Source organism: Danio rerio, chromosome 12 (genome assembly GCF_052040795.2).
Source record: "Danio rerio strain M-AB ecotype USA chromosome 12, GRCz13ab, whole genome shotgun sequence".
NCBI lineage: Eukaryota > Metazoa > Chordata > Actinopteri > Cypriniformes > Danionidae > Danio > Danio rerio.
The window spans coordinates 13,238,095-13,266,094 of NC_141032.1; the positions used below are offsets into that span (position 1 = coordinate 13,238,095).

Here is a 28,000-nt window from a genome sequence, read left to right on the forward strand (position 1 = left end):
GGGCTTTTCTTTTTCTAGACGGCTTTTCTAAATTGTTGCTCGGGTTTAGGGAAGTGAGCGGGCGGGCGGGTCAATCGGTAAAACTGGTTGGGTTCAGGGAAGGAGGTGGGTGGGTCAGCCAATTGGCCGGTCGTGCAGTCAATCATTCGGACAGCGGCCTCTGTTGGGTTGACATGAGAACAGCGTGGGTGCAAACGGCACTCGCGAGAGTCATTTGAGATACGAAAAGCGCACACAGCGGCCTCTCACGGATTCGAAAAACAAAAACTGCACAAATACGTAACTCCTGGGACGTATTTCGCGGTCTCCAGAAACGTTTTCAGTATGAGCCTGGGTTGAATTCAATTATCCACCATCCATATTGGTATAATATAGCAGCTCCCAGCCATGAGTGTGTTAATCTACTGAATGAAAAACATGTGCGTGTGAGAGGTTCATGACTGGATATGTAGTTCATGTACTGGCAGATTTGTAGTTCTATAACTGCCCATTTGTAGTTGCAGATTTGCATATTTACCAGCGGTCTGCAAGGATTAGATTACTGGTGATTGTGACACAAGAAATGGCCTCCACAGAGTCCAAACCTTAATATACTATTTGCCAGTACAGAAGAAGAAAAAAGAAAACATTAGAAGATGAACTTGGGTCTGGTATATATTGACTTTTACTAAATACTGTCTTTTGCTAGCATGACCCATTTTATTATAAAACAGTGTTTTGCTTTTCTCAATTGTATGTACACCTTCCTTTTCTATCTGTTTATATTTTGGTGTAGAGACCAGTCCTAAATGTGGAAAGCCATTCAAACTTTGCTGAAATACCAAAACATTTAGGGGAGCAAAACGTTTGCACAGTACTGCACATTTAGTTAATAGAATGTGATCTGATCACAAATAGGATACTAGATTTTGTGTTTAAACTACTGAAATGTAAAAAAAAAAATATATATATATATATATATATATATATATATATATATATATATATATATATATATATATATATATATATATATATATATATAATAAAAAAATAAATAAATAAAACTAAATAACTCATTCATTTTCTTGTCGGTTTAGTCCCTTTATTAATTCGGGGTCGCCACAGCGGAATGAACCGCCAACTTATCCAGCAAGTTTTTACACAGCGGATGCCCTTCCAGCTGAAACCCATCTCTGGGAAACATCCACACACACATTCAGTCACTACGGACAATTTAGCCTAGCCAATTCACCTGCAGCATGTCTTTGGACTGTGGGGGAAACCAGAGCACCCGGAGGAAACCCACGTGAACCAAGGGAGAACATGCAAACTCTTCACAGATATGCCAAATGAGCCGAGGTTCGAACTAGCGACCCAGCGACCTTCTTGCTATGAGGTGACATCACTACCTACTGCGCCACTGCCTCACCCAACAAAATAACTTATAATAAGAATTTTATAATAAAATATTAAAATTTTAATTATTCATTTACAAATTTAAACATTTATAGTAATTGACATTCATTATGCAATGTGTGGTTAGTGGTGTGAAAGTATCATTAGTGTAATCATCTGCTATTTACATATACTATTATTAACCTGGTGCAAAAAGCAACATGTAATTGACATAACTATGCCAACACTATGTATATATCATATATAAACAATTATTGTATAATGTTTCTTCTAGCATTTTAAGCAAATAAATATCGTTAAAGATACTATTTTCCTTTCTGCCATATGTTGTCTGTTTTCTGTGCTGCCTGTGTAACCCCTCTAGTTTGTTTACACCCGATTTAAACTGGCATCTCTGGCACATAAAGCAGGCATGCTTTCAAAGTTGATAGTGCACCTCTTGAGGTCAGAGCTTTGTAGTTTTACCAGCACAGATCTTAGTTGACCTCTGTTATACTCACCCCCAAACCACAATCCCATCCGGGTCACGGCACCAATGTAACCCCTGCAGTTCTACAAACACCACTCCAAGCAGGATTACAACCAACATCCTGGCAAGAAAGCTGTGAAAATTTACACAACAGCAGCTTCATATTTAGCATTATTTCAGTTTAATGATGGTAAAGGTGTCAGCTATAATTTAAACATAACAAAATAAATATATTCGACTTGGTTTTGCATATCAACTATTATTATAAACACACCACTTGACTGTTGTAATTTTTAAGCCTAAATACAGGCTCAGCTAACATTTTGTTTGTGTTTAGTAACTTGTAAGGCTTATTTTTAGCAATGGCTATATAAGCTGTTTGATTGGTTACACTCACAAAGGAAGTGATTCACATTTGCTTCCAAGACTGGAGTCTACAGAGATTTTACACTCTGATCCATGAGTGCATCTCTCCCTCTCTGCACGCAATCTCACAGACTAGAGAGTCTGTCAGGAAAGCTTTGTGCACTGTCATGAATAATTAAGTTAAGCATCTTCTTATTGGATAAGGACGCGCAGTCTTATGAATAATTATGACAAACTAATGTGTCATTAATACCTGGTCATTATTTGGTATGACACATCCTGGAGTCTGCAATCAGAAAGATGAAAGCACCATAAAAAGCTGAGGTTAGATTTAGCAGATTCTACCACCGTAGAGAATTTAGGGTGTAACACTTTAGCATGAGGGACAGTCCTCACTTGAATTAGCTTGAATATTGGCTGTTTATTAGAATGCACAACTTAATGCTTTATTTTCCATGTTTGCAAAGTTCATTGTATAATCATATTCCATGTTTAGCACTGGACCACAGGGGCAGTCATTGTGACTGGGGAAACACTTTATTTTGATGGTCCATTTGAGTATTAGTCGACTGTCTGCTTAATATCTGTTGATACTGCTCCTTCAACAGACATTTAACTCACTGTAAGGCATTTCAACTTACACTAACCGGAACCTGACAGTCTACTTATGATCTAATAAGAATTATTTGGCACAATGTAACTTAAAGTCAACAAACGTACTATCAAAATAAAGTGTGACTTACATGTGTATTATCTATACAGTTAGAATATTATTTTGTATTTAATATGTTTATTTGCAAATGCTAACACTGTAGAGCATTGACTTTCCTCATTATTTGTTCTGAATTCTCTGAAGGGGAACTCTCTACAGAGTTCTGGACCTCTAAATAGAAATGTGAACACATTGCCTACAAAGAAAACCACAAAGAAAAGATTTTGAACTTTTATTTGCAGCCCCACTGTGCCGCTGATGTAATTAATACTCTTAATTAGGCCTCTATAACGACACAGAGGTTGAGGGCCAACTAAGCGCTGTGTGATCCTGAGATCACAATGCGGCTCCTCATAGCTGTCTCTGCCTGTTTTATCCAGATAATCTGAGCCTTTGTGCAGCAAAACTCATCATCTCTGCACATTGTGGTGATGTGTGCCTTTGATTTAGATGTGCAGGTGTCTGCCGCCCCCTCTTTCATTGCCCACATCAGCTGGACAAACTCAACAGGCTTGATGGGCATATTCTCACAGAGACCAGCATGATGTTTCATGTCGCCATCATATTAGCATGAAGGGCTTGCTATTGAAACGGCCATCTACTCTCACTGTAATCAGAGTGTTTCTTGCACTACCTGGCAACTGCTCTATGAAGGGGGGTTGAATATGACAAGGGTAAAGGGAAAAAAGACAAGGCTAACCTGCTTTTTATTTTAAGCAGATTAAAAAAGAAGTGATTTGTAGTGTTATTAGTCAGAGCCCCTAGTTTTTCACGATTTCTTTTGCGATAAAGTTGACAGATTTTGTGGTGGTAATTCCCAGAAATTTGCTGACAGTTTTGTAAATGAAAAAAAATATAAATATTTTCCATATTTAAAAATATGTCTTATTTGAAATATTCGGTAGCCTATTATGTCAAGTGTGCAATCTGACACAATGATAATAACACAAATCATAAAAATAAAGCTTCTTTATTTTGGTTTCTTGTCTAGACAACATCTAAAACAGAAGGGGTTAAGCCTAGGACAGGTTGTGTAACTTATTTTTATCCACGATTTTACCTTCTCTCAGATTTCACTGCCCAGAGTATCTGACATCATGGTAGGGGAAGCCCTAACATGTCCTGAGTGAGGTACGTACCTCACTTAGGACATGTTAGGGCTTCCCCTACCGTAATACACCTAAAACACGGATTTCTGTAAAACTCGTCAAGGGTAGAGGAGCGCGTTCTCTTTTTAATTTAATGCAGGGAAAGAGTTAAACGAAATCATTAATCGATTTGATGCACATTATAATACCAGCCATACAAGTAAAGCACAAATAATGTCCTTAAATTCGGTCACATCCAGCCTGATTGAAACAATCTCCATCATTGTCTGTTCCATTACTTCGTTTGTTAGATGTTTGCTCCCACTTTATTTTGCAGAATCGTGTCGCACACACAAAACGTCCAGTTCACACCACAGTATGTCTAATCCTATCTTTGCATTGACTTCACATGTAAATCACTCACACTTAATCTGCATCTGTTTACTGCAAACGCCACAGAACAATCAGCCCCTCCAATGTAATGTGATGATTGTGGGGGTGCAAGACATCATTTTTCGAGAGACACCCAAATACATTACTTGTGCTGTTTATACAATGCCTACAATTCATGTAAAACAATTAATTGCAAACTGAAATAAATATAATTTGATTATATGCTGTGGAATTGGATGTTTTATGATATTATTTACATTTTTGTGATTATTTGGCGTTTTAATTAAGAATTTTGCAGGATCGCAAAAAAAATTGTTGTTGATGATAATGGGTTGAGGGGGTTGCACATTGATTGACAACTCCTTCTTGTGTGAGGCACATGATGGAATTTGAAGTCCAGTTCAGTGACAGATTTGTAGTTTTCCAGCAATCTACAACTGATGTTGTTGATGCTTGTGGCATTTAATTTAATTTAATTTAATTTAATTTAATTTAATTTAATTTAATTTAATTTAATTTAATTTAATTTAATTTAATTTAATTTAATTTTATTTTATTTTATTTTATTTTATTTTACTTTATTTTATTTATTTATTTTTTTTTTTTCTTGCCACTTCTAAAGTTCACTGCCAGTCAGGTCAAATGATCAGCTAGATAGCATTTAGTGATGAAAGGCCACTAAGGGCCACTTTGTATTGGTCATAAATTGTAACTTATTGAATAATTTGTTGGTTTAATTTATCACGGCCATTTATAATTCCAATTTAAATTTAAGAAAAAAGGGTAAGGGGCAATTTAAATGGCACTAGTTTATTAAGTACATCTTCTGTTTTAGTAGCCTTGTTTATGATCCGTCTGTTATTTAGAAGCGCCATTTGTTTTGAAGATGAAATTTGCTTGTATTTTGCCTTTTGCAAAAATGTATGCACAGTCACGCTTGTCTCGTGAGATCAGGATGGCTTTTGTTCTTACTCCAAAAGCTCAAACGTCATTCATACATCAGCCCCACTGACTAAACAGCGGAAAATTACCAAATAAATGGTATGTGGGGTTGTAAAATCTCATTCATGAAGGGTAGTAATTGAAGACTTCCGACAACCTGGGAGACTGAATAAAGCACTTTCAAGGGCTTTCAGTAATTTGAGTTTTACTCACCAAAAGGCTCTAAATCAAGAATAAAGCTCTATTTTTTAAGAGAGGTCTATTCTTAAAGGGAAAAAGCAATATAAGGGTGTTATAAATAAAATACTTTATAAAAATAAAGCTTAGAATTTAAGATTAACAATAACACATGATTATTTAGAAAGAAACTGTTCAAATGCACAAGGGGGATGTTTCCATGAAAAATACTGAAATTTATTTCTTAATGTGATCTATAGTGTATACCTAACAAATCTAAACCACTTTTAAATTAACTGGTCTTTCTCTTGAGGCTCATTTGCGCTCAATAACTTACTTGCTGGTTGTTTCATTTACCAATTTAATATGAGTTGAAATAGCAAGTTTTGTTTTTGATAATCTAAGTCTTTTATGTTCAATTAATTTGTAAAAATGATTAACTTAATTGCTTTGTGTGGAACCCTGCATTTTTTTTACAGTGTAGGTAACTTACATCCTTTAAAAATGATTGCTTGCTAAGATTTGTGAGTTGTTCTGCAGTTTTAGAGGAACTCATCTATCTCTATTGTCAAGGCAAAAACGACAGTCTTTTCACTTCTTACAATAGATCATTTTTCCTGCGCTCAGTATATATATGATGTGACTATACTATAAAATTATTCACACTCACTTTTTGCCTCTCCATGCCCAAACGGCAAAGCATATGTCATTTTCCTTGGACCATTTAGCTCTTCAAATTGTTCTTCATTTTTCAAATGACTGCTGCTGTATTGATGGAGCATTTTGCTAGTCGACTGAACAGATGTCTTTAATGAGTTTGCAGAGCTTAAGCACACATACTCATATGGATTCTCAATGCATCATTTCAAAGACCTGAACTTAGATAAACCTGATAAACGTCACCTAAATTACTTTATGGATCTTCTTTCTCTTTCTTTCTTTCTTTCTTTCTTTCTTTCTTTCTTTCTTTCTTTCTTTCTTTCTTTCTTTCTTTCTGTCTTTCTTTCTTTCTTTCTTTATGTATTTATTTATTTATTTTTTTTGTTTGTAAATTATGTTTCATTGAGAAAAATAACTCAAAACTAACTTTTTCCAGTAAAACATTTTGGCTACACTTGTGAAACAATACACTTCAGTGTGATTTACTATTGTAAAATGCTATACAGTCAAGCTCAAAATTGCCAAATTCCTTGCCATAAAGATTTTGTTCAAATGTAAGAATGAGAAATATATATTGTACATTTTTTTTCCACAATGATGCCTCTTGTACATCATCTTATTATTTTTTGGGAGAAGCCTGTGTCATTTACGGTCCAAAAATATATATATATAAAAAACTTGCTGGTTGAACAAAAAATAAGGTTAAGTCAGAATTTGCCTGTGGCATGAATAATTTTAGGCTTCACTGTACATATATATATATATATATATATATATATATATATATATATATATATATATATATATATATATATATATATATATATATATATATATATATATATATATATATATATGTAAGATTAAGATAAATGAAACAATAAATACAATTAATATTACAAAGTTGATATTTGGCTAAGGTGAACTACTGTAGCTTTTGCTCTGGCTTCCACGTACTATTGAGGACAGAATATTCACAGTGATAGTCGTCGACAAAACTGAGGAAAGAAATAAACTCTCTTTAGAGGCTACATTGTCCACTGTAACATCCATGAAGATAACAGAAATTGAATCATTCTACAAAAAAATAATAATAATAAATAAAAATCAAAGCAAACTACTGAAATTTCAAAAATAAAGTGTCCTATTTTACTTCAGAATAAAAGCATACATTTAGACATGTTTGGATTGACATGTTCCTAACTGTTATCATTTTATCACCTAATTATTTTACTGCACTTATAAAAAGGTAACTGAGTTATAAATCCAGCTCCAGCCATGAAGGTAGTGTTGGCAAACTTTATTTGAATATTGCAATTCAACAGTCTACATCCTGACGAGCTTGTCTTTACTTAGTGTGGCACATTGTATTAAGTGTGCATTTCCCCCTTTCAGGAATAAGAACATGAGTATGTTTGCTTTAAGCAAAGTGAAGACGGTCAATGTCAGTGAAATGACCCAGTGCCAGTTCTCTCAATTTTCCCCATCACCTGAGGGAAGGAACTTACTAAGCAGGCTACACAACTTATTTTCCAGACCATTATATCTTGTAGACTGGACTTTTGCAATGCAATTCTAGCTGAACTTACAACAAATGCAATCAAACCAGAACTTCAGTTATTCACCTAGCACTGGCTACCAGTAATGCAATATATCCAAGATGCTTCTTCATGATTCTATGTGTGTTTTCACACCTACAGTAGTTTATTTAACACCTTAATAATAATAATAATAATTCCTTACATTTATATAGTGCTTTTTTTAGACACTCAAAGCACTTTACACCTTGGTGGGGAATCTCCTCATCCACCCTCAGTGTGCAGCATCCACCTGTAAGACATGACAGCAGCCTTATTGCGCCATATTGGTGGAGAGGAGACATGACAAGTGATGATGCCAATTATAATGTGGGAATGGTTAAGGGGCCATGATTGACAGAGGCCAGTGGGCAAATTTGGCCAGGATGCCAGTGTTGTACCCTTACTCTTTTTTGAAGGACATCCTGGGATTTTTCACCACAGAGAGTTGGGACCTCGGTTTTAACATCTTATCCAAAATGTGGCACTCACTGAGCTTTAAAGAGCCCCCTTCATTATACTGTACTGCCCCATGCTGACCAGGTACTCACCAGGCACAGCCCTGCTTAGCTTTAGTGAGCGACCATGTGAGAGCTGCAGAGAGCTAGCTGCCAGCTAAAACACATCTTAAACCTTATACACACTTGGATCGGTTCATATGTGAAGAAACTGAGTGATCTCACCCTAAATGTACCCAAAAACAAAGCTGGGGTCTGAGTTATGAGGTTGTAGTGTGAACAAGAAAGGGCCTGACATCACTCCAGAAGAGAAATAAAAAAATCACTTTCAGACTTTACCAGGCTTTTTTACAGTAAAATACTGTTTCCTTTTATTACAGCAAAACACTGGCTATTTTACAATTATTTACTGCATAATCTACAGTAAGGGTTAACAGTGTGGCTCACATTTTTGGTTCAATTCAGGAGAAGTGAGTTTGGTTCTTTTAAAAACTAAAGTGAAACCCTAGTATCATCACAGAAAGACACAAAACAGCTTTCCGTTTTTGGTCAGCATTTCTTGCCAACAGAGTGTCTACTTATCCGGACTCCCAAAACCCAGACAATTATTATGAAAGAGTATAATGTCTTCTTTTTGTTGAACTGCATCCCCTTTTACTTTGTGCTTTTCTGTTGTAGTTTGTTCAATTCGGTACAATGTCTGAAACTTTGTACGAGTACGACTTTTATTGTCTCCTTTATTGTCAAGGAAGATATGTGGAAACGTTGGGCTTGGCCTTTGAACGGGGCTCAATGTCTAGTTCAGGTATTTCATCAAAATTATAGAGACCATTCTGAATGCAGGAGCTCCTTCTACCAGGAGGCTGTAAGTTTTTATATGGTGGAAATTTGCTTCATGGTGCAGAGGGTGCCGTTTGGGTGGTTCAGAACTGGCATTTATTCATTGGCATTTTTCTGCAGGAGGAAAAATGCCACATTTTTCCCACATTTTTCTGTGTGGGAAATTTTTCCCACATTTTTCTGTGGGAGGAAAACCTCAGCTATATTTAAGGAAGAGGTGTCAAACGCAATGCAGAGCTGAATCAAACTATGTTTTGCCAAACTTAGTTTGTATAATCTGTTCTTAACCACTAAAAGCAATACCATTTACTTGTTTAAGATGCTAGCCTGCAATATTGACAAAAACATTACCATATATAGATTAGTTAGGGGGTTCTGCACTGGGACCTTGGATTGTATATGACACTTAACTGCCTCTGTCTTCATGGGTGAATCGTTGGCTCATTGATTCAAATGATTCGATCAATCCAGCTAATGTATTTATAAACAAAGCATCTGACCGTCTTTACAAAAGAATTATCGAGACATTATTGAGATTGGTTTAAAAACAAGTTTATTCAGGCAGAAAGCATCACAGACTTGTACTGTTTACTGCAGTTACTGTGTACTGTTTTTACCTCCCTGATTTAAGGTGACAATTGTTACTGAAAACACCCCGGCTGAACTAATTTAATGTGTCATGCAAGAGACGACACTGCAGAGACCTTTCTGTACTGACAAAATCCATGGGGTGTCTGGTCACTAACTCTATGAACTTTGACAAACCCTGTAATTAGCTCTCAAACAAAGCACTCGGGACATCAGTAAATGGACCTTGACCGGATCTTGTGCTTTTCAGACAGTCAAGGATATGTTATCAGTTTGAATTCAATTTGTGGACCTACTGTCTGTCTGAAGCTATAGTTTAACTTTTCTTTAAGTTAATTAAAATTTTTAATTCAGACTGCCATAAAAAAATTGGCCTGATACTGAAAAAATGACCTCTCTGATGCTAATCTTAAACTAAAGTGTTAGCGACATTTGTGTTTGTAGTTTGTATGTCACACTATATTCACCTATGTAGTATGTGCATTTTTATGGCCTTGTTTAAGTCATTTCCTCCCCTAAATCATACCAACAACTCATAATCATTACACTGTAAAAAATTAATGACAAAAGGTCAAGACAATTATCAACAATTTGACCCTTATTAATAACTGGAGAACATTCATTATAACCCAGACTACAACCGTCACCATATGGACTACAACTCATATCACGCACCTCACTCACACCTGTTCCAGGTTACATTTGATTACATTTACACATAGCTGGTAGCTAATTCTAGACTGATTACACAGACTGTATAAACTGCTCACATTGACACTCACATTGCTGAGACTTGTTGGTTCAAACCTTGTAACATTACAAGCCATTTTCTAGTTCAGTCTCTCCGTGTTTTGACCCTTGCCTTGTTTTTTAGTTTTTCCTGTCTGTCACCTGCATTGACCATTTGCCTGTTCCCTGACTACGCTTCTGGATTTCCTTCTTTGTACCTGTTTGCTCCTGTATTTGAACATTGCCTGTCTTACGACTCTGAATAAAGCTGCATGTGGATGCTCTTTCCTTTTTCATCCTACTCCCTTAGTGGTTACATAAACAGTTTTTTCAACTTTTATTTTTTAAGTTATACAAAGTTTAACTTAATATTTTAGTCAGTTTGATTAAGTTGATATGACAAGGAAAGTTTATTTGATTCAAGAAAAAATGAATGAAATGAAAATGAATAAATAAGGCAGCAATATTTTGCAAACTAAATGCAAGCATATACATCAATCCTCACTTCTTATTATCTTACCACTGTTTCTGTTAATTACAATATAATTATATGTTTGCCTAGGGTATGCTAGAGATAAACAAAAGTGCCAGAACATGTCCACACATCCCCAAAATCCACTTAGACCCCTGATGGTTAGGTGAAAAATCCCCACTATTTATACTGAGCTAGTACCTAGCTATTAATAAGATATTGGCTGTTTATTAGTACACTGTAAAACCCAAAAAGTTAAGTTAACTCAAACCGTTTGAGGAAACCAATTGCAACAAACCATTTAGGTTCAAAAATTAACCCTAATGAGTACTATAACCTTAATTCATTTCAGTAAATGAAGCAATTTGAGTACAGTACAATCTGATAAGTAAAGGCAAAACCAACCGTTTGAGGAAACCAATTGACACAAACTATTTGAGTTAAAAACTAATCCATATGAGTACTGTGAACTTACTCCGTTGAACTTAAAGTAATGAGGTATTCAGTTAATTCATTACCTTTAACACTGAGTTCAAAACTCATTTCACATGAGTAGAATTAACTTTCAGTTATCTACACTCATTTCATTTCATAAAGTTGACTGTTGGGTTTTCCAGTGTAGGTAACTTATAAAGCATAATCTTGACATCCACGTCTACTGCACCTCCTTAAACCTACCTAATACCTAAACCAAAATATTACCTTACAAAGCAGTACATTTGTTATCATTGAGCTAAAACTCTTAGTAATGCTCGCTAATCGCTAATAAAAAAATAAAATAAAAAAAAACCTTAAAATAAAGTATGACCCAAATGCCCTTTGCAATATAATTGTGAATTAGCAAATTTAAAAATAAAGTGATATAATAAATTGAGCTTGTAAGTAGTGGTGATTGAGTGTGTTTTTGTATAGAGTAGCCCACATTTAAGTGCTATAACCCCCACCCTCATACACAAAAGCTATAAAGTGCTGCTCATAATCAACAGCTGCATTTTAACAGCTACTGAATATATTTTCAACCAGTTTTAATAGCTCAATAATTCTGCGGTTACAAATAAAACTGAAACGTATAGTGAGGTTATTATGAACTGTATTATGTACATTTTCTGCATTCATATTAAAATAAATAAATAAAGCACACGTATTGCACTGAAGCTGACTTCATTTTTAAAGTTTGATTTTTAGTGGCATTGCAGCATTGCACATAATGAGCTCTCAGTGTTGTTTAGTGTTTGCCACGTCAATAGTCTCTGCAAGTTGATTATCTGCCATGATTTCTTCTCTGGCCAGTGCTTCAAAATGACATTTCAATATCTCTTCACTAAGAACCGAGTTTCCCTGAAAAGCATCCATCTATTGATCGGCATTGCATTACATTTTTCTTTCTTCTTCCTCCATGCCATTGGAGAGGTTGGAGTTTTAAGAAAAATAAAACTTTGTCTCTTCTTGACGCTTCTCAAAATTCACTTAGCAATGTGAAATCCAAATGTACTTTCTTAGTACGGCTTTCCTGATTGCATTGTGCTCAATGCATCATGGCAGATTTTCTAAAGAAAAATACATTTTGTCTCTGTAATTGTTCATTAAAATGTAATAACTTTGTTGCTAAAATTGCTAAATGTTGCTTTTCAGCCAATGCCAAAATTGCTTCTCATTTTTTCAGCCCCTTGTGCTCAACTGACTGTCTCTTTTATTGTTTCATGTTTCAATGAATTCCAAATGAATCAAATCAAGTCATGTCCTACTTTTTCCTCATCAAAATTCTATTGCCCCAAAGATTATAGCTTTTAAGAAGTAAAAATTGGTTGTAAATTAAAAAAAAAGAAATAAATAAAGAAAAAGAAAGAAAGACAAATCTAAATATTTTAACACTGGCTCATTGTATCTCTGTATACATTTCTGGAGAGTGCAAACTATGTAGCCAGAGCTTACATACATACATTTTTTTAAAATGAACAATATGACGCCACCGTCGACTTCTTTTTCTTTTCGCGCTACCAGCTAACCGATTACCTCTGTGCAAACTGCTTTTCTATTGTTACTAGTTTGCCCAGTAGCTCGAGCAGAAAAAAGTTGAGGGTTCGAGTCTGGCGAAGAATAGTTTCAGAAAGCAGGTAAAACAAAGGTAAAAACTAAAAGCAACAATCAAATAGAAAATTAAATAAAAGGGTGAGAATGTGGTAGGAACTAAAGAAACATTGTAAAAATCAGCCATGGGGGCTTTTCTTTTTTAGGATTGCTTTTGAAAGGGGGGGTGATCAGATCAATTGATGATTGAAAACACTATTGGTTGGGTTTAGGGAACAGGATGGGTGGTGTGGTATTGGTCGTCGGTCAGTCAGTCAGTCAGTCAGTCAGTCAGTCAGTCAGTCAGTCAGTGAGTTGACAGCAGCCTTTGCTGGATTTACATTAAAACTGTGGGTGCAAATGACACTGACAAGAGATATTTGAAATTTGAAAAAAAAAAAAAAAGCATACACAGCGACCTCTAGTGGATTCACAAAAACTGCAAAAGAAAAAAAAAAAGTAACTCCTGGGATGTATTTTGCAGAAGGTTTTGGTTGTGCGCTGTGAGTTATCATCCCTATGCCCTAAACCATTTCATCATCCATTTTGAATCACTGTGAAAGCTTAAAATTAGTGTTGCTCATATTTTAGATAATCTGCTCTGAGTCATTTTGAATGCAATTCAGTTTTAACAATACTCAGACTGACAATATACATTTATGCCATTTAGAATACTGCTGTAGCTCTTAAAGAAGAAGATATGCTCCCACTTTAGTTTAATATATAACTCATGCTATAAACAAACCCTTAACTAAGGCTTATCGATAGTTACTAAGGTGGTAGTTAAGTTTAGGTATTGGTTGCTATTAGGGTGGTAAAATAAGAGTAAATTAATTGTAAATTGAGCTAAAAGTCTTAGTTGATGGTTTGTACATTAAAATAAAGTGTGACCAACAAAAAATTCACAGTATCATAATGGTTTAATTTATATTTAAAGAAGGCCTATAGGTTGGTGTTGTTGTTTTTTTTAAGTAATAATTAATAAAAAAAAGTAACCTAACTAATTAACTAACCCTATTATTAAACTCTAGTAAAAATTCATTTTGGGAACCAAATGTGATTTTATAGACACAAAATAAATACAATAATATATATTATGCCAAACTGATCGACATCGCCCAATCCTAGTCTATAAATAATATTACAAACCTCACTTGAAACATAGAGTCATCTAACTCTAATATAACTGAATTGTGAAATGGTTTACAATGTTACCTTTAAGAAAATAAATGTATAAATGGAACATCAAAGTAAAGTACAACAATATTAGGTTTTGGAGTTACACGTTTTAAAATGACAGAAATAAATGCACCACTACAGCTGTTGGAAGCAGACCAGCAATGCATTAAAGGGCAGTCTAGACAACTGATTAGACTCTAATTGGAGTTGGAGTAGTTAACTGGATCTCAGCCGCAAGGACTGCATTGCATCTGGGACCGACAATCTAAGGCTAACGTGTTAGACATAATGACTTTTCGTCTCTTTTGAATTATTATGCATATGCCATTTGCACAATTATACACAGTATTACAAATTTTGCTGTACTAAGCATTATATGGTATCAACTCTTTTTTTAGAAAATGTTGAATAAACTGAAATTAATGAATGGTAATGAAGCTTATTTCCCCGTTGAGTAATCATTCATTCATTCATTCATTCATTCATTCATTCATTCATTCATTCATTCATTCATTCATTCATTCATTCATTTATTCATTCATTCATTTAGTTATGCATCTATCTATCTATCTATCTATCTATCTATCTATCTATCTATCTATCTATCTATCTATCTATCTATCTATCTATCTATCTATCTATCTATCTATCTATCTATCTATCTATCTATCTATCTATCTATCTATCTATCTATCCATCCATCCATCCATCCATCCATCCATCCATCCATCCATCCATCCATCCATCCATCCATCCATCCATCCATCCATCCATCCATCCATCTATCTATCTATCTATCTATCTATCTATCTATCTATCTCTCTGTCTGTCTGTCTGCCTGTCTGTCTGTCTGTCTGTCTGTCTGTCTGTCTATTTATTTATTGTCAGAATTAATAAGACCAATGTTGGTAGAGCATCCCTGCTACATAGCAATTGTAACAAAGTGCAAAGTTATGCAGTCCATTACAATAAATAAAAACAAAATTACCCTGCCCACTCTTTTTATCAACACCGGGGTCCTTCAATGAAATAATCAGGATAACTAATTAACTAACTAACTAACTAACTAACTAACTAACTAACTAACTAACTAACTATGAACTGTCTATTTTCATCAAGTGATTGCATTTTTTTCTTAGTAAGGTAAATGAACAGGTCACTTTTTATGACACAGAAGATACACAGAGCTCTCTTATCATAAAACCAAAGCTTGTAATTAAGAGGAGGTCAAATTAAACTCATTTGGCCTTGATTATTCTAAAAGCAGACAATGAGGCTGTCCTTTTATATTGTGTCAGCGATTAAGCATCGAAACCTTACTGAAGCAGTGTCCTTTCATGTCAGTGAAAAAAACATCTCTTATGATGCACTGTTCTAGATTTTAATAAAAAAAAAATAATTACTGAGTCAAATAAGTGGCTTTAAGAGTATTGCAGAATTGGAAAATGGGTCTTTTGCAATCTGCACAAAAAGATTTGTTATGAGCAAATCATGATGGTGTTTTTTCACAAATTACCAGTATCGCGATAACAGTATCGATCCAGCATGTTCATTTGTTTCTTGTAAATTCAATGATACAGTTATTGCTGAATAGTAAATTATTGCACTATCCAGATTTCAGTTATAGCTGCTCCAATCTGCTAACTGAAATTTAAAAGAAAAAATGTTTTTGTCAATTATGTCATTCTTTGTGTATGAAAAAAGTATGATTATATATATATATATATATATATATATATATATATATATATATATATATATATATATATATATATATATTTATATATTTATATATTTTAATTAGATACAAATAAATATGAGATCTGACCGTAACCCAACCCCTAAACATACCAACACAGGCTCATTGTGAAAACGTACCGCTGTGTGCATTTCTGTAGAGCGCGAATTATGCAGCAGAGCTAGGTATGGTGGCATTTTGTCTTTAAAACAAATGATACAGGGTGGTATGATGCCAACAATTGCTTCTGTTTCTTTTTGTGCTACCAGCTGACCACTTACCTCTGTGTAGACCGCCTTTTCACTGTTACCAGCTGTTGCCTCACAGCAAGAAGGCCACTGGCTCAAGCTTTGGCTGGGTTAGTTAGTGTTTCTGTGTTGAGTTTGCATATCCTTCTTGTGTTTGCGTGGGTTTCCTCCGGGTGTTCTGATTTCCCCCACAAGTCCAAAGACATGTGCTATAGATGAATTGGGTAAGCTAAATCGTCTTAAGAATAAGTGTGTGAATAAGAGTATATGGGTGTTTCCCAGTGATTGGTTGCAGCTGGAAGGGCTACCATTGTAATGTGTTTTGAAACTTTGATACACATGTACAATGTTGCTTGACTAAACTCTTGTACTGATACAAAAATCCTATAATTCTAGCATCATATGTAATGTTTTTTTGCTTGCGTGACATGCATCTCCTGTATCAAAATCAATTGTGACAGATTTACCTTGCCAGCAGAGACAGGAAAAAAAAAAAAAGAAAAAAAGACAGATGCATCTCAATACATGGCTGATATGACTCACTTCTGTTACTTTCTGGAAATTCCAGTGGTCCTTGACATAAAGATATGATTTTCTGAGTGTTTCATTCAATAAAAGTGACCACAGAGATGGTTTATAAAATCCAAACTTAACACCTAAACGAATAGGTCTCAGGCAATTGTATATATTTAAATCAGTCTCCTATTTGTCATGGTGTAAATTGATAAATGTTTCCTGGTCAGAACTCACTGAATATAAACTTTGGAAGACACCAACATGCAACTTCAAACATGTTTACATTTATAGTTTCCTACAAAGCTCATATATTAATGGAAGCCATGGAATGAAAAATGCAGTAATAATATATTAGATATATTGATTAAAAAATGTAATGAATGGACTAGTGTGCAATGTATTTCTCTGTGGAGAAAGACTATTATATATCTCGTTCAGCCGCCTCATGCTAACAGTTATTTAGATAACTTCACAAGTTTGTTTTGCCCACCAAAATGATCTTAATTTAAATTGTCAAATAAGGATTCTCTATTTAAAAATGCTTTTAGCCAGGCACACGATAGTATCTTTGCTTTTTTTGGAGCTGCCAAAACATAACCAAATTATTTCTAAAGCTTGTACACTTACAGCTAAATCTTTTCTTCCCACGGAAAATATTTCCTCCTCAAATCACATAGCTCAAACTGTCATAACAGATAATAAGGTTAAAAAATATTGCAGTCTGCTTCTGCTTCTGCATTTTTTTTTTTTTTTTTTTTTAAAGGAAAATGTTATGCTTACTGCTGCTCTGATAAAATATATTGAAAGTTTTGTCAAACTGAATGGCACAAAATACTGTATTTGAATTTATTCAATAAATATCTATACAGTATACAAGATGATTTATTGTTATCTATAGATCCCATAACCTTTTTTGTATCTACATATATTTGTATTACTTCAAACTAAAATCTTGTTTATAATTACCCTAAAATTGTATTATTATTATTATTATTATTATTATTATTATTATTTTATATCATTATTACTTTTTATTTGTATTAACATGTAGCAACCTTAATTTAGAACAATCCATCTAATGCAATCTACTGATCACATAGCTTTATTATTATTATTATTATTATTATTATTATTATTATTATTATTATTATTATTATTATTATTTTGCTTGGCATCTGCATATATTTGTAACCGTTCAAATTAAAATATTGTTTATAATTGCACTAATATTGTATTATTCATTATTTTTATTTTTAGTATTACTATGTAGCAATCTTTAATTTGAAACAAGTGAGGCAAAGATGTGTCAATTACACACAGCTAATTAGTCAAGTTTTGGCTTAAGATTTCTAAACTTTTAAGCTTATCAGATCTGTCTTTTCTGTTGTTTTGCAGCATGCGAACTGATGACGCAAGGTATCCTGGCTTTGGTCACGTCTACAGGCTGTGCTTCAGCCAGTGCTCTACAGTCCCTGACAGATGCCATGCACATACCACACCTTTACGTCCAGCGAAATGCTGAAGGATCACCCCGTACAGCTTGCCAGCTCAATCCAAGTCCTGACGGAGAACGATACACCCTTGCCGCACGACCGCCTGTCCGTCTAGGTGATGTCATGTTGACGCTAGTTGGTGAGCTGCGATGGCAAAAGTTCATCGTCTTCTATGACAGCGACTATGGTGAGTGACTGACTGCTAAAATAAGAAAATAAATGAAATTATATGGCAAAACACAGGTTATGCAGCCCTCACAAGGACATATATTTTTCGTATTGACAATTTGTATTAGCAGGTATGATTTACTCAAACCTAATCCCCTCATTGAGGGAAAATTGCTCTAGAATGTACAAATAGGATTGTACAAATTATTAATTTAAATTAAATTAACCACTATAATAAAAAGTTACAGTTAGCTGTGATATTTTATTGGGTTTAGCTGAAATGTTTTAAAATATCGGTAACACTTTAGTGTAATGGTCCATGGGTTAATGCCAGTTCATGTATTCACTTACATTAACTAAGTAAGCATAATCTTGTAAAGCATTTATTAATCATAGTTAAACATTAACTAATACATTATTAAACTCCAATGTTATGTTTGTTAACATTAGTTTATGCAATGGCACACCAACAGTACACATTTCCAACCTCTTTCTAAACAAACACACCTGAATCAACCCATCAGAACATTAGAAGAGATTTCAAAACTTTAAATGAATGGGTCAGATAAGAAAGACATCCAAAATATGTACAGTTGGTGTGTCTCCAGGAACAGAGTTGGGAAACACTTAGTAGTTAACATGAACTAATGTTATTTACCTAATTACATTAAGCATAATCTTGTAAAGCATGTATTAATCATAGTTCAACGTTAACTAATACATGATTAAGATCCAATGTTATGTTTGTTAACATTAGTTAATGCAGTGTTTCCCAACCCTGTTCCTGAAGGCACACCAATAGCACACATTTCCAATTTCTTCCTAATCAAACACACCTGAATCAAGTAATCAGAACATTAGAAGAGACTCCAAAACTTGAAATAATTAGGTCAGCTAAAAGAGACAGTCAAAATATGCAGTTGGTGTGCCTCCGGGGACAGGGTTGGGAGACACTGAGTCAATGCCCTCTGAGTTAACATGAACTAACAATATTTAACTTAAGTAACATTATGCATAATCTTGTAAAGCATATATCAATCATAGTTCAACATTAACTAATACATTATTAGAACTGATTGTTATGTGTATTAACATTAGTTAATGCAGTGTTCCCCTTCGGTTGGGGAACTTCAGTGATTTGATTTGAAAATCCACAAAATGGGAGGATTCGGATCAGAAGCTGCTTGTCTGGAGAGTATTGAACGGGCCAATGAATGAAATGAATTGGCAGCGTAAGCTTGCGCAGGTGTGCTGTATTGCCAATTATCCCAGCATATAAGCACACCTGGAGCGAGCAAACGCCATCCTTTTCACTTCAGATCCTTTCTGAGTGAGTCGATGAGGGTTACTCTTGCTAAACAGCACTTCAGAGCGAACGAGTGTCTCCCGGTCCAGAGTGGGTTTTCGACCGTTGCACAGCTAAGATCGCGGCTAACTTTTGCAAGAGAGCGAGCCACCCCAGTTGCCTCCTGTTCTAAGAAAGCAGCGGGCGCTCGGGCAGATCTGAGGTTTCCAGTGGGAGATAATCCGCCGCCCACGGGCTTGCGGACCTCTCGCTCCTCACAGCGCTCCATCCAAGCTTCGGGCAGTGGGAGTGACCCGTCTAACCAGATGATAGCTCTCACGCTCACTGACACCGGAGATCAGATGTCCTCCGTGGCATCGGAGGGTGGGCTTTCACTGTCTGACGAAGATCTGGACCCGCTTGCCCCCTCCGGGCAGGTGAGTGCCATCAAATCGGATCCTGAAGCGGACATGTTAGCCGTGCTTTCCCGGGCTGCTTCGGCCGTGGGGTTGGAGCTGGTTCATCCCCCAGCTCCGCGCCCGGACCGACTAGATGGGTGCTACGTAGAGGACCAGAAGGCGAAGCTTTCGAAGCCTCTCATCCCCTTCTTCCCGAAAGTGCACAGTAGGCTCACGCAGTCTTGGAGGGCACCTTTCGCTGCCCGTGCTGCGTGTCCCTCCGCCCTCACCGCCCTTGATGGCGGAGCTGCCAGGGGGTATGAGGTGATCCCGTCAGTGGAGCGCGCTATCACGGTCAATCTTTGTCCGCGTGGTGCCTCTACATGGCGGGGTTTGCCCCGCTTCCCGTCCAAAGCCTGTAGGTTGTCTGCCTCCCTCCGAGCCAGAGCTTATAAGGCTGCGGGCAAGACTGCTTCTGCTTTGCACGCGATGGCCACCTACCAGCGCTGCCAAGCGCAGGCGCTGGCCGAGCTGCACGAGGGCGGGTCTAACCCAGGCTTACTACATAAGCTGCGCACCGCGACCGACTATGCTCTTCGGACTACTAAGTCCGCCGCGTGTGGGGAGGACGATTTTCACACTTGTGGTTCAGGAACGCCACCTCTGGCTAAACCTGGCCGATATGCACGATGTTGACAAAGTTCGCTTTCTTGACTCGCCCATATCCCAGGCTGGCCTGTTCGGCGACACCGTCGGTGAATTCACCGAGGAATTCAAGGAGAGCAGTCGGATGCGATGGGCAATGTTATTCATCGGCGCGGCCGTAAGCCAGCTCCGCCCGCCGAGCCATCCACCTCCGCTGCTCCTCGCCGAGGGCGCCCGCCAACGAGTGCTGCCCCACCCCCGCCTGTGCCTCCGGCCAAGCGGGAGCGGCGTACACCTCGAAAGCAGGCAGCCCCCCCTGCCCAGGGCGCCGTTAAGTCCGGTAAACAGACCGTGAAGCGTCCCTGGGACAGGTCATCCGGAGAAGAGGAAACTTGCTCTTTCCTCACTGGAGGGCGGGGCCCCGATTTCGGTACTTTTCAGTGCCACCAAAACATCAATGAAAGAGCACTTTTCTCCATCCCGGATGTGACAGCACAAACTCTGCCAGTCCAGGACGCTCTGCCTTCCGGCTCGCAGATTCTACGTGCTTCGCCAGTGGCTCACGAGCGCTGGGGGGATGGTCTCCCTTCCCTCAGCCCTCCAGCCCCCTCTCCGGAGTCAGGGTGCGGAGCCAGAGCGAATCGCTCTCCTCCAGCTCTTCCGCGGGACCCTCGTGCTTCCCGGATCAGCACACCCACTCCGCGCTGCCCCACCGCTGGTACGTCAGCAATTGTAGCGATGACTTTATTAGCGAGGGCTCTGCCTGCCTGGGTAGTACGGGCCGGCCCCTCGCGGTGGCTCATACGCACAATCAGACTTGGTTACGCGATTTAGTTCGCAAAGTGGCCCCCCAAGTTCACGGGCATGTATTTCACCAGGGTCAACCCCCTGTCCGCCTCTGTCTTGTGAGAGGAGATTGCTGCCCTCCTGGAGAAGGGTGCAATTAAGACAGTTCCTCCAGCCGAGATAGAGAGAGTAGGTTTTTCAGCCCATACTTAATCGTACCCAAAAAGAGTGGTGGGTCACGACCAATCCTTCTGCGCATTTTGAACCGCTGTCTGCACAAGCTGCCATTCAGAATGCTCACGCAGAGGCACATTCTCCAATGCGTTCGTCCTCGGGATTGGTTAGCAGCCATAGACCTGAAGGACTTCACCTGAGGGTCTTCACCAAACTCGCGGAGGGTGCCTTAGCGCCCCTTCGGCTCTCGGGCATCCGAGTACTCAATTATCTTGAGCTGATATCTATGGCTGATTTTAGCCCACTCGCGAGAGCAATTGATTATGCACAGGGACAAGGTGCTTCGGCATCTCCGCATACTGGGGCTTCAGGTCAACCGAGAAAAGAGCAAACTCGCCCCCGTGCAGAGGATCTCTTTTCTCGGGATGGAGCTGGACTCGATCACCATGGTAGTGCACCTTTCCGAGGAACGCGCTCGCTTTTTGCTGAACTGTCTGAGAGAGCTCGACAGCAAACTAGTGGTCCCACTGAAGATCTTTCAGAAGCTCCTGGGGCATATGATATCCGCAGCCGCCGTCGCCGCTCGGATTGCTCCATATGAGACCACTTCAGCACTGGCTTCATGATCGGGTCCCAAGACGCGTATGGCACGCGTGCACACACCGGGTCTCTGTTACTGCGCTGTGTCGAAGTGCCCTCAGCCCTTGGAACAACCCCTCGTTCCTACAGGCCGGTGTGCCTCTAGGACAGGCGTCCAGCCATGTTGTTGTTTCAACAGATGCTTCTAACATGGGTTGGGGGGGCGTGTGTCGCGGGCATGCAGCTGCGGGCCTGTGGAAGGGTGCCCAGTTGCATTGGCATATCAATTGCCTAGAGCTGTTGGCAGTGTTCCTCGCTCTCCACCGCTTTTTACCTTGCTGGAGCGGCAACATGTGCTGGTCAGGACGGACAGTACGGCGGCTGCGGCGTATATCAACCGCATAGGGGGTATGCGCTCTCGCCGCATGTCTCAGCTCACCCGCCGTCCGCTCCTCTGTCACCCGCAGCTGAAATCGATGCGTACCATTCACGTTCCAGGCACGCTCAATCGTGCAGCCGATGCACTCTCACGACAGCTGTTACGCACTGGAGAATGGAGACTCCACCCCGAGTCTGTTCAGCTGATATGGGCACGATTCGGGAAGGCCCAGATCGATCTGTTTGCTTCCCCCGAGAACGCTCATTGCCAGTTGTTTTTTTCCCTGACCGAGGGCTCTCTCGGCACGGATGCACTGGCCCACAGCTGGCCTCGGGGCATGCGCAATTTTACCCAGTGAGCCTGCTCGCGCAGTTACTGTGCAAGGTCAGGGAGGACGAGGAACAGGTTCTGCTAGTTGCGCCCCTTTGGCCCAACCGGACCTGGATATCAGAGCTCTCCCTCCTCGCGACGGCCCTCCCCTGGCGGATCCCTTTGAGAGAGGACCTACTCTCTCAGGGACAGGGCACCATCTGGCACCCTCGCCCCAATCTTTGGAACCTCCACGTGTGGTCCTTAGACGCGAGGAAGACTTAGGTAACCTACCGACTGCGGTGGTTAATACCATCACTCAGGCTAGAGCCCTCTCCACGAGGTGCGCCTATGCCCTGAAGTGGAGTCTATTCACTGAATGGTGCGTCTCTCGCAGAGAAGACCCCCGAAACTGCCAGATTAGTGTTGTGCTCTCTTTCCTTCAAGAGAAGTTGGACAGCAGGCTGTCGCCCTCCACTCTCAAGGTTTACGTGACCGCCATCTCCGCTTATCATAACGCGGTAGCTGGCGGCACCGTGGGAAAGCATAACCTCATCATCCGGTTCCTTAGGGGTGCTAGACGAATTAATCCATCTCGCCCCTTCCTTATGCCCTCTTGGGATCTCGCCCTCATTCTCGCGAGTTTGCGAGCAGATCCCTTTGAGCCACTCGAATCAGTATCTCTAAGATTTCTGTCCCTGAAGAGAGCTCTGCTGGTTGCGTTGGCCTCCATCAAGAGGGTCGGGGACTTGGAGGCATTTTCGGTCAGTGACTTGTGCCTGGAATTCGGGCCGGATTACTCTCACATCATCCTGAGACCCCGCCCGGGTTATGTGCCCAAGGTTCCTACCACCCCCTTTAGAGATCAGGTAGTGAACCTGCAAGCGCTGCCTCCGGAGGAGGCAGACCCAGGCCTTTCTTTACTTTGTCCAGTTTGCGCTCTGCACATTTATGTGGACCGTACTCAGAATTTAAGATCATCTGAGCAGCTCTTTGTCTGTTATGGCGGTCGGCAGCAGAGAAGGGCCGTATCGAAACAAAGATTATCCCACTGGATTGTGGATGCCATTTCACTCACTTTTTCGAGTCGAGGTCAGCTGTGTCCCCCGGGAGTGCGTGCACACTCCACTCGGAGCGTTGCATCCTCTTGGGCGCGTGCACGCGGCGCCTCTCTAACAGACATCTGTAGAGCTGCGGGCTGGGCGACACCCAACACATTTGCAAGGTTTTACAATCTGCGAGCGGAGCCGATTTCCTCAAGGGTATTAGGTAACCTTTTGGTGATTGAGGAAACAACTCGGTAGGGTGTTGAGACACGCTTGCTGCGCCATTCTCCCTAACACGGAGATACATGCGCCTTTTTTATCTGTCAGTAAAGTTCCCCGTCAGGTGGGCCCTGTAGATTCCTCCGTGGCCCCCAGCACTGACTCAGCAGAGGAGTCACTTGCTGGCCCACTACGTTGTAGGTCTGCCCGCTGGTCAGCCCGCGCTTTGGGTATAGGTGCCTGCTATGCGTGATCCCCACTAGGCGATCCCATATGCTTATTCCGCCACGGTTAAGTCCCCCCCCCGGGCAGACCTGTGTCTTCCCTCTCCGCTAACCACTCTTTTGCTATGCGTACTCCACCTTCTTAGGGCTAGTCCATATGTAAATTCTGCCATCTACCCCCCCCTTGGGTAATGGATGGCCTCTGCAGCATCCTCCCTATCGGGATTGCACGCTTCCCAATGTACTGTCGTATTTTCCTAGAATTATCTAGATGCACTTCCCAAAAAATATATCTAAATCCGTAAGACTTCTGTTGAAGTAGGATAAATTAGGGCCAGGGACACATTGGAGGACCGCGCCTCCCATTATGTGGGTGCGTCACGCTTGCTTGACTATCCCCTCATCGGGGGCGTTGGTAAGGTGCAGTCATTATGGCGCTTTCCATAGTTCTCCCTTTTCGTGGATTTTCAAATGAAATCCACTTATACCACTGAAGTTCCCCAACCGAAGGGGAACGTTCGAGGTTACAGAAGTAACCCTTCGTTACCCAAGGAGGGGAACGGAAGTGCTATACTCCGTCGCCATAATGACTTTCCCTTAGCTGTTTGAAAGTCTCTTCAGCTTAAAATGATGGCGTTTGCTCGCTCCAGGTGTGCTTATATGCTGGGATAATTGGCAATGCAGCACACCTGTGCAAGCTTACGCTGCCAATTCATTTCATTCATTGGCCCGTTCAATACTCTCCAGACAAGCGGCTTCTGATCCGAATCCTCCCATTTCGTGGATTTTCAAATCAAATCCACTTATAGCACTTCCGTTCCCCTCCTCGGGTAACGAAGGGTTACTTCTGTAACCTTGAATTTTTTTCTCAAAGGCACACCAACAGTATCTAAACATTTTTAACCTCTTTCTAATCAAAGACACCTGAATCAACTCATCAGAATATTAGAAGAGACTCCAAAAACTGAAATGATTTCATCATGTTCAAAATATGTACAGTTGGTGTGTCTCCAGGAACAGAGTTGGGAAACACTTAGCACTCTGAGTTATCAAGAACAAAAATTATTTAACTTAAATAACAATAACTAAAGTTTATAAAGATGAACAAATGCCATAAAAAAATACATTAACTAGCCTTAACTAAAGGACCATTATATTAAATTGTTACCAATATATCAATAAGTGATTGTGATAGAATCTATTGAGACTTGAGAGTTTATGTAGCACTGATCTTCGTCTGATTTTTTAAAAATTCTAATTCTAAGTTGTCTTTTAATATTGCATGGATGAACTGTAAAGAGAAAGCTGACACCATATTTTACCCATATTTTAAACATGTTACTGATTGTTTACAATACAATGGTAGGTCCTCACATAATTAACACAACACTTCATGAGGAATAGAGAAAAGATGGAAAGACACTTTATATATGTTCATTCTGTACAAGCACTGAGCAATACGCTTGAAGCTCAAAGCACGGATTGTTGCAGTGGCTTTGTAGTTTGACCTGTAAGAGCTCCACACAGGTGCAGCACAAGAACAGCTTTACAAGCCTTGATTTCCCTTCACATCCATGAAATAGTGGCAACAAAAGAGCAAGAGATGTTAGAATTCATCCATTCAAAGTAGCCGCACTGGACTGAACTTCATTTGAATACCAGTGTATGGAAAACATGATTCTGAAATGTAATTTCTTTGAGGTTTTGATTGCACAAGCAGTACAGGAAAGTAGAGTGAAATTGAAAGCAATTTTTTTTGTTATTTTTTTTTCCTGAAGTATCCATCAAGAGGATGGTCAGCCAGTGAACAAAAAAAATGTCTGCAAACCTGTGAACAATTGTCTGTGTCCAAGACATATAAAGTGATCGAAAAAAGTTCTTGTCAAAGAAATAAAAAAACACCAGCAGAGCTTGACAATGAGGACTACGTGATGGCCCAGGGCCAGCGTGCGGGATGTTCGGGCCAGTGTACATAATGTCACTACTGGAGTGCCTTGTCACAAAAGTTTATCTTGTCTGTCAATTGCGTGCAAATACAATTTTAGGGTGCTTTCACACATAGAAGTTTGTTTCGGAATCTGTCTTGTTTCCCATTAATTAGTGTTGTTTGTTTGGCATATGTGAATCTGCGCCAAATCAATCGGTCCGAGATGGCCTGAATGAGGTTGTCTCTGCTCGATTGAGCGGATCAATTGTAGTGAGAAAACTACAGTGGCCGGGAAGTGCAAAACAACATTACAAAGTGTGAAACACTTTTACAAAGCTCGGGACAAATTTACATTTTGAAAAAACATTTTTACCTATCATAATTACAAAGGAAAAACAATTTTACTAAGAACGAAAAAATTTACATTTTAACAAAAAAATTAAGAAGACGCAAAACACGTTTACAAGTCCTGAAACAAATTTACAATTACAGATTTCTTACGGAAAGGGAATGTACCACACACCGGAAGTGATGTCCGAAGTGACATATTGTTCACTCAACTTTTGAAAACATCAGCTGCATTGGTGTAAAATAATTTGTCAGTAATACAAAAAGTGTTTAGTTAACATAAAATTATTAATTTTCTAGAGAGGTAAATTACTCTGTAACAAAACATTAAAAGTTGTGCCTATTGAATTTTTTTTTCTTTTTTTACAGAACTATTTGCAGGAAAAAAAAACAAACAAAAAAACAAACAAAAAATATATACTCCTTATTTCCTTTCATTTTTTTTTTCATCTACTCAACATTTGAAAACATCAGTTCGACTGACCTAAAATGTCTGTCGTTGAGTGAACAAAAATAACCAAAATCCGTATTTTCTTTCATTTTTCTTGTTTACTCAATTTTTGGAAACATCACTTGCACTGACCAAAAATATCCAAAGTTAAGTGAAAAAATGGAAATTGGTACTAAGAACTAGCACATTATCAGAACAAACAAACAAACATAGTTTAATTGAAAAAATAAATAAATTAAAAATAATTACAGAGACAAATGTTAACAAAACCTTTATTAGACACTGAATTAGAAACAGGACAGGAGTAAAAACAAAAGTAACAGTAAACAAGACAAGGATCAAAACATGGCAGGACAAACAGGGAAAAATGCTTTGCGATGCTTTACAGGGAATTCAAGACTCAGCAAAGAGTCTGTGTGAATGAGGTGTCTTTATAGTCCTTGTAATCAGTGCATCATGAACTTCCAGCTGTGTGTGTGTGTAATCAGAAGGAACCAGAAACTGATTCTTCCATTTGACTTATAGTCTGAGCATTATTTTTGTCTGTTATTTATTATTAATGACATTATTACTACAGTATTGTACTAAGTTGATCATAAAATACATCAAATACATTTTATTTCTCATTCAAGATGCATTTTGATTTATCATTTAATCATTTAAGCGTTTGATTTATCACTTGGGCAGTTGTTTTGAAATTCTTTTTTGGCATTTGCATTTTCATTTTTATTTTGTTAGAAAAAAAAAAAAAAACTTCCATATACATACAAAACAGTCAATACAAATTAACTGTCCATGCACAAAGCGTTTCATTTTGTAGAGCGAACTAGGTAAATGTTAGACGAAAATTCATATTAAAAGACTTTTTGCAGCTAGGTAAATGAGAAAAAAAACAAAAAAAAACAAAAAAAAAACAATATATATAAATTAAATTATGTTAGCATTATTGCAA

General features: G+C 38.6%; 1 protein-coding gene and 1 long non-coding RNA gene across 3 annotated transcripts in view; one reads left to right on the forward strand and one right to left on the reverse strand.

Annotated features, from left to right (window-relative positions):
- grid1b (glutamate receptor, ionotropic, delta 1b) overlaps window positions 1-28,000 on the forward strand; it is a 720,128-nt gene that overhangs the window by 390,540 nt on the left and 301,588 nt on the right. For both annotated transcript variants that reach the window (XM_087275946.1, XM_087275947.1), the window contains exon 3: window positions 18,013-18,297. In XM_087275946.1, the coding sequence (XP_087132072.1) occupies window positions 18,013-18,297 (285 nt within the window). The remainder of the gene's footprint in view (window positions 1-18,012; window positions 18,298-28,000) is intronic.
- On the reverse strand, window positions 18,419-27,933 carry LOC147841320 (uncharacterized). Its single transcript, XR_015503948.1, has 3 exons — window positions 26,699-27,933; window positions 25,168-26,477; window positions 18,419-19,275 (listed from the first exon to the last, which is right to left on the reverse strand). It is a non-coding gene; the product is annotated as an uncharacterized LOC147841320 (long non-coding RNA).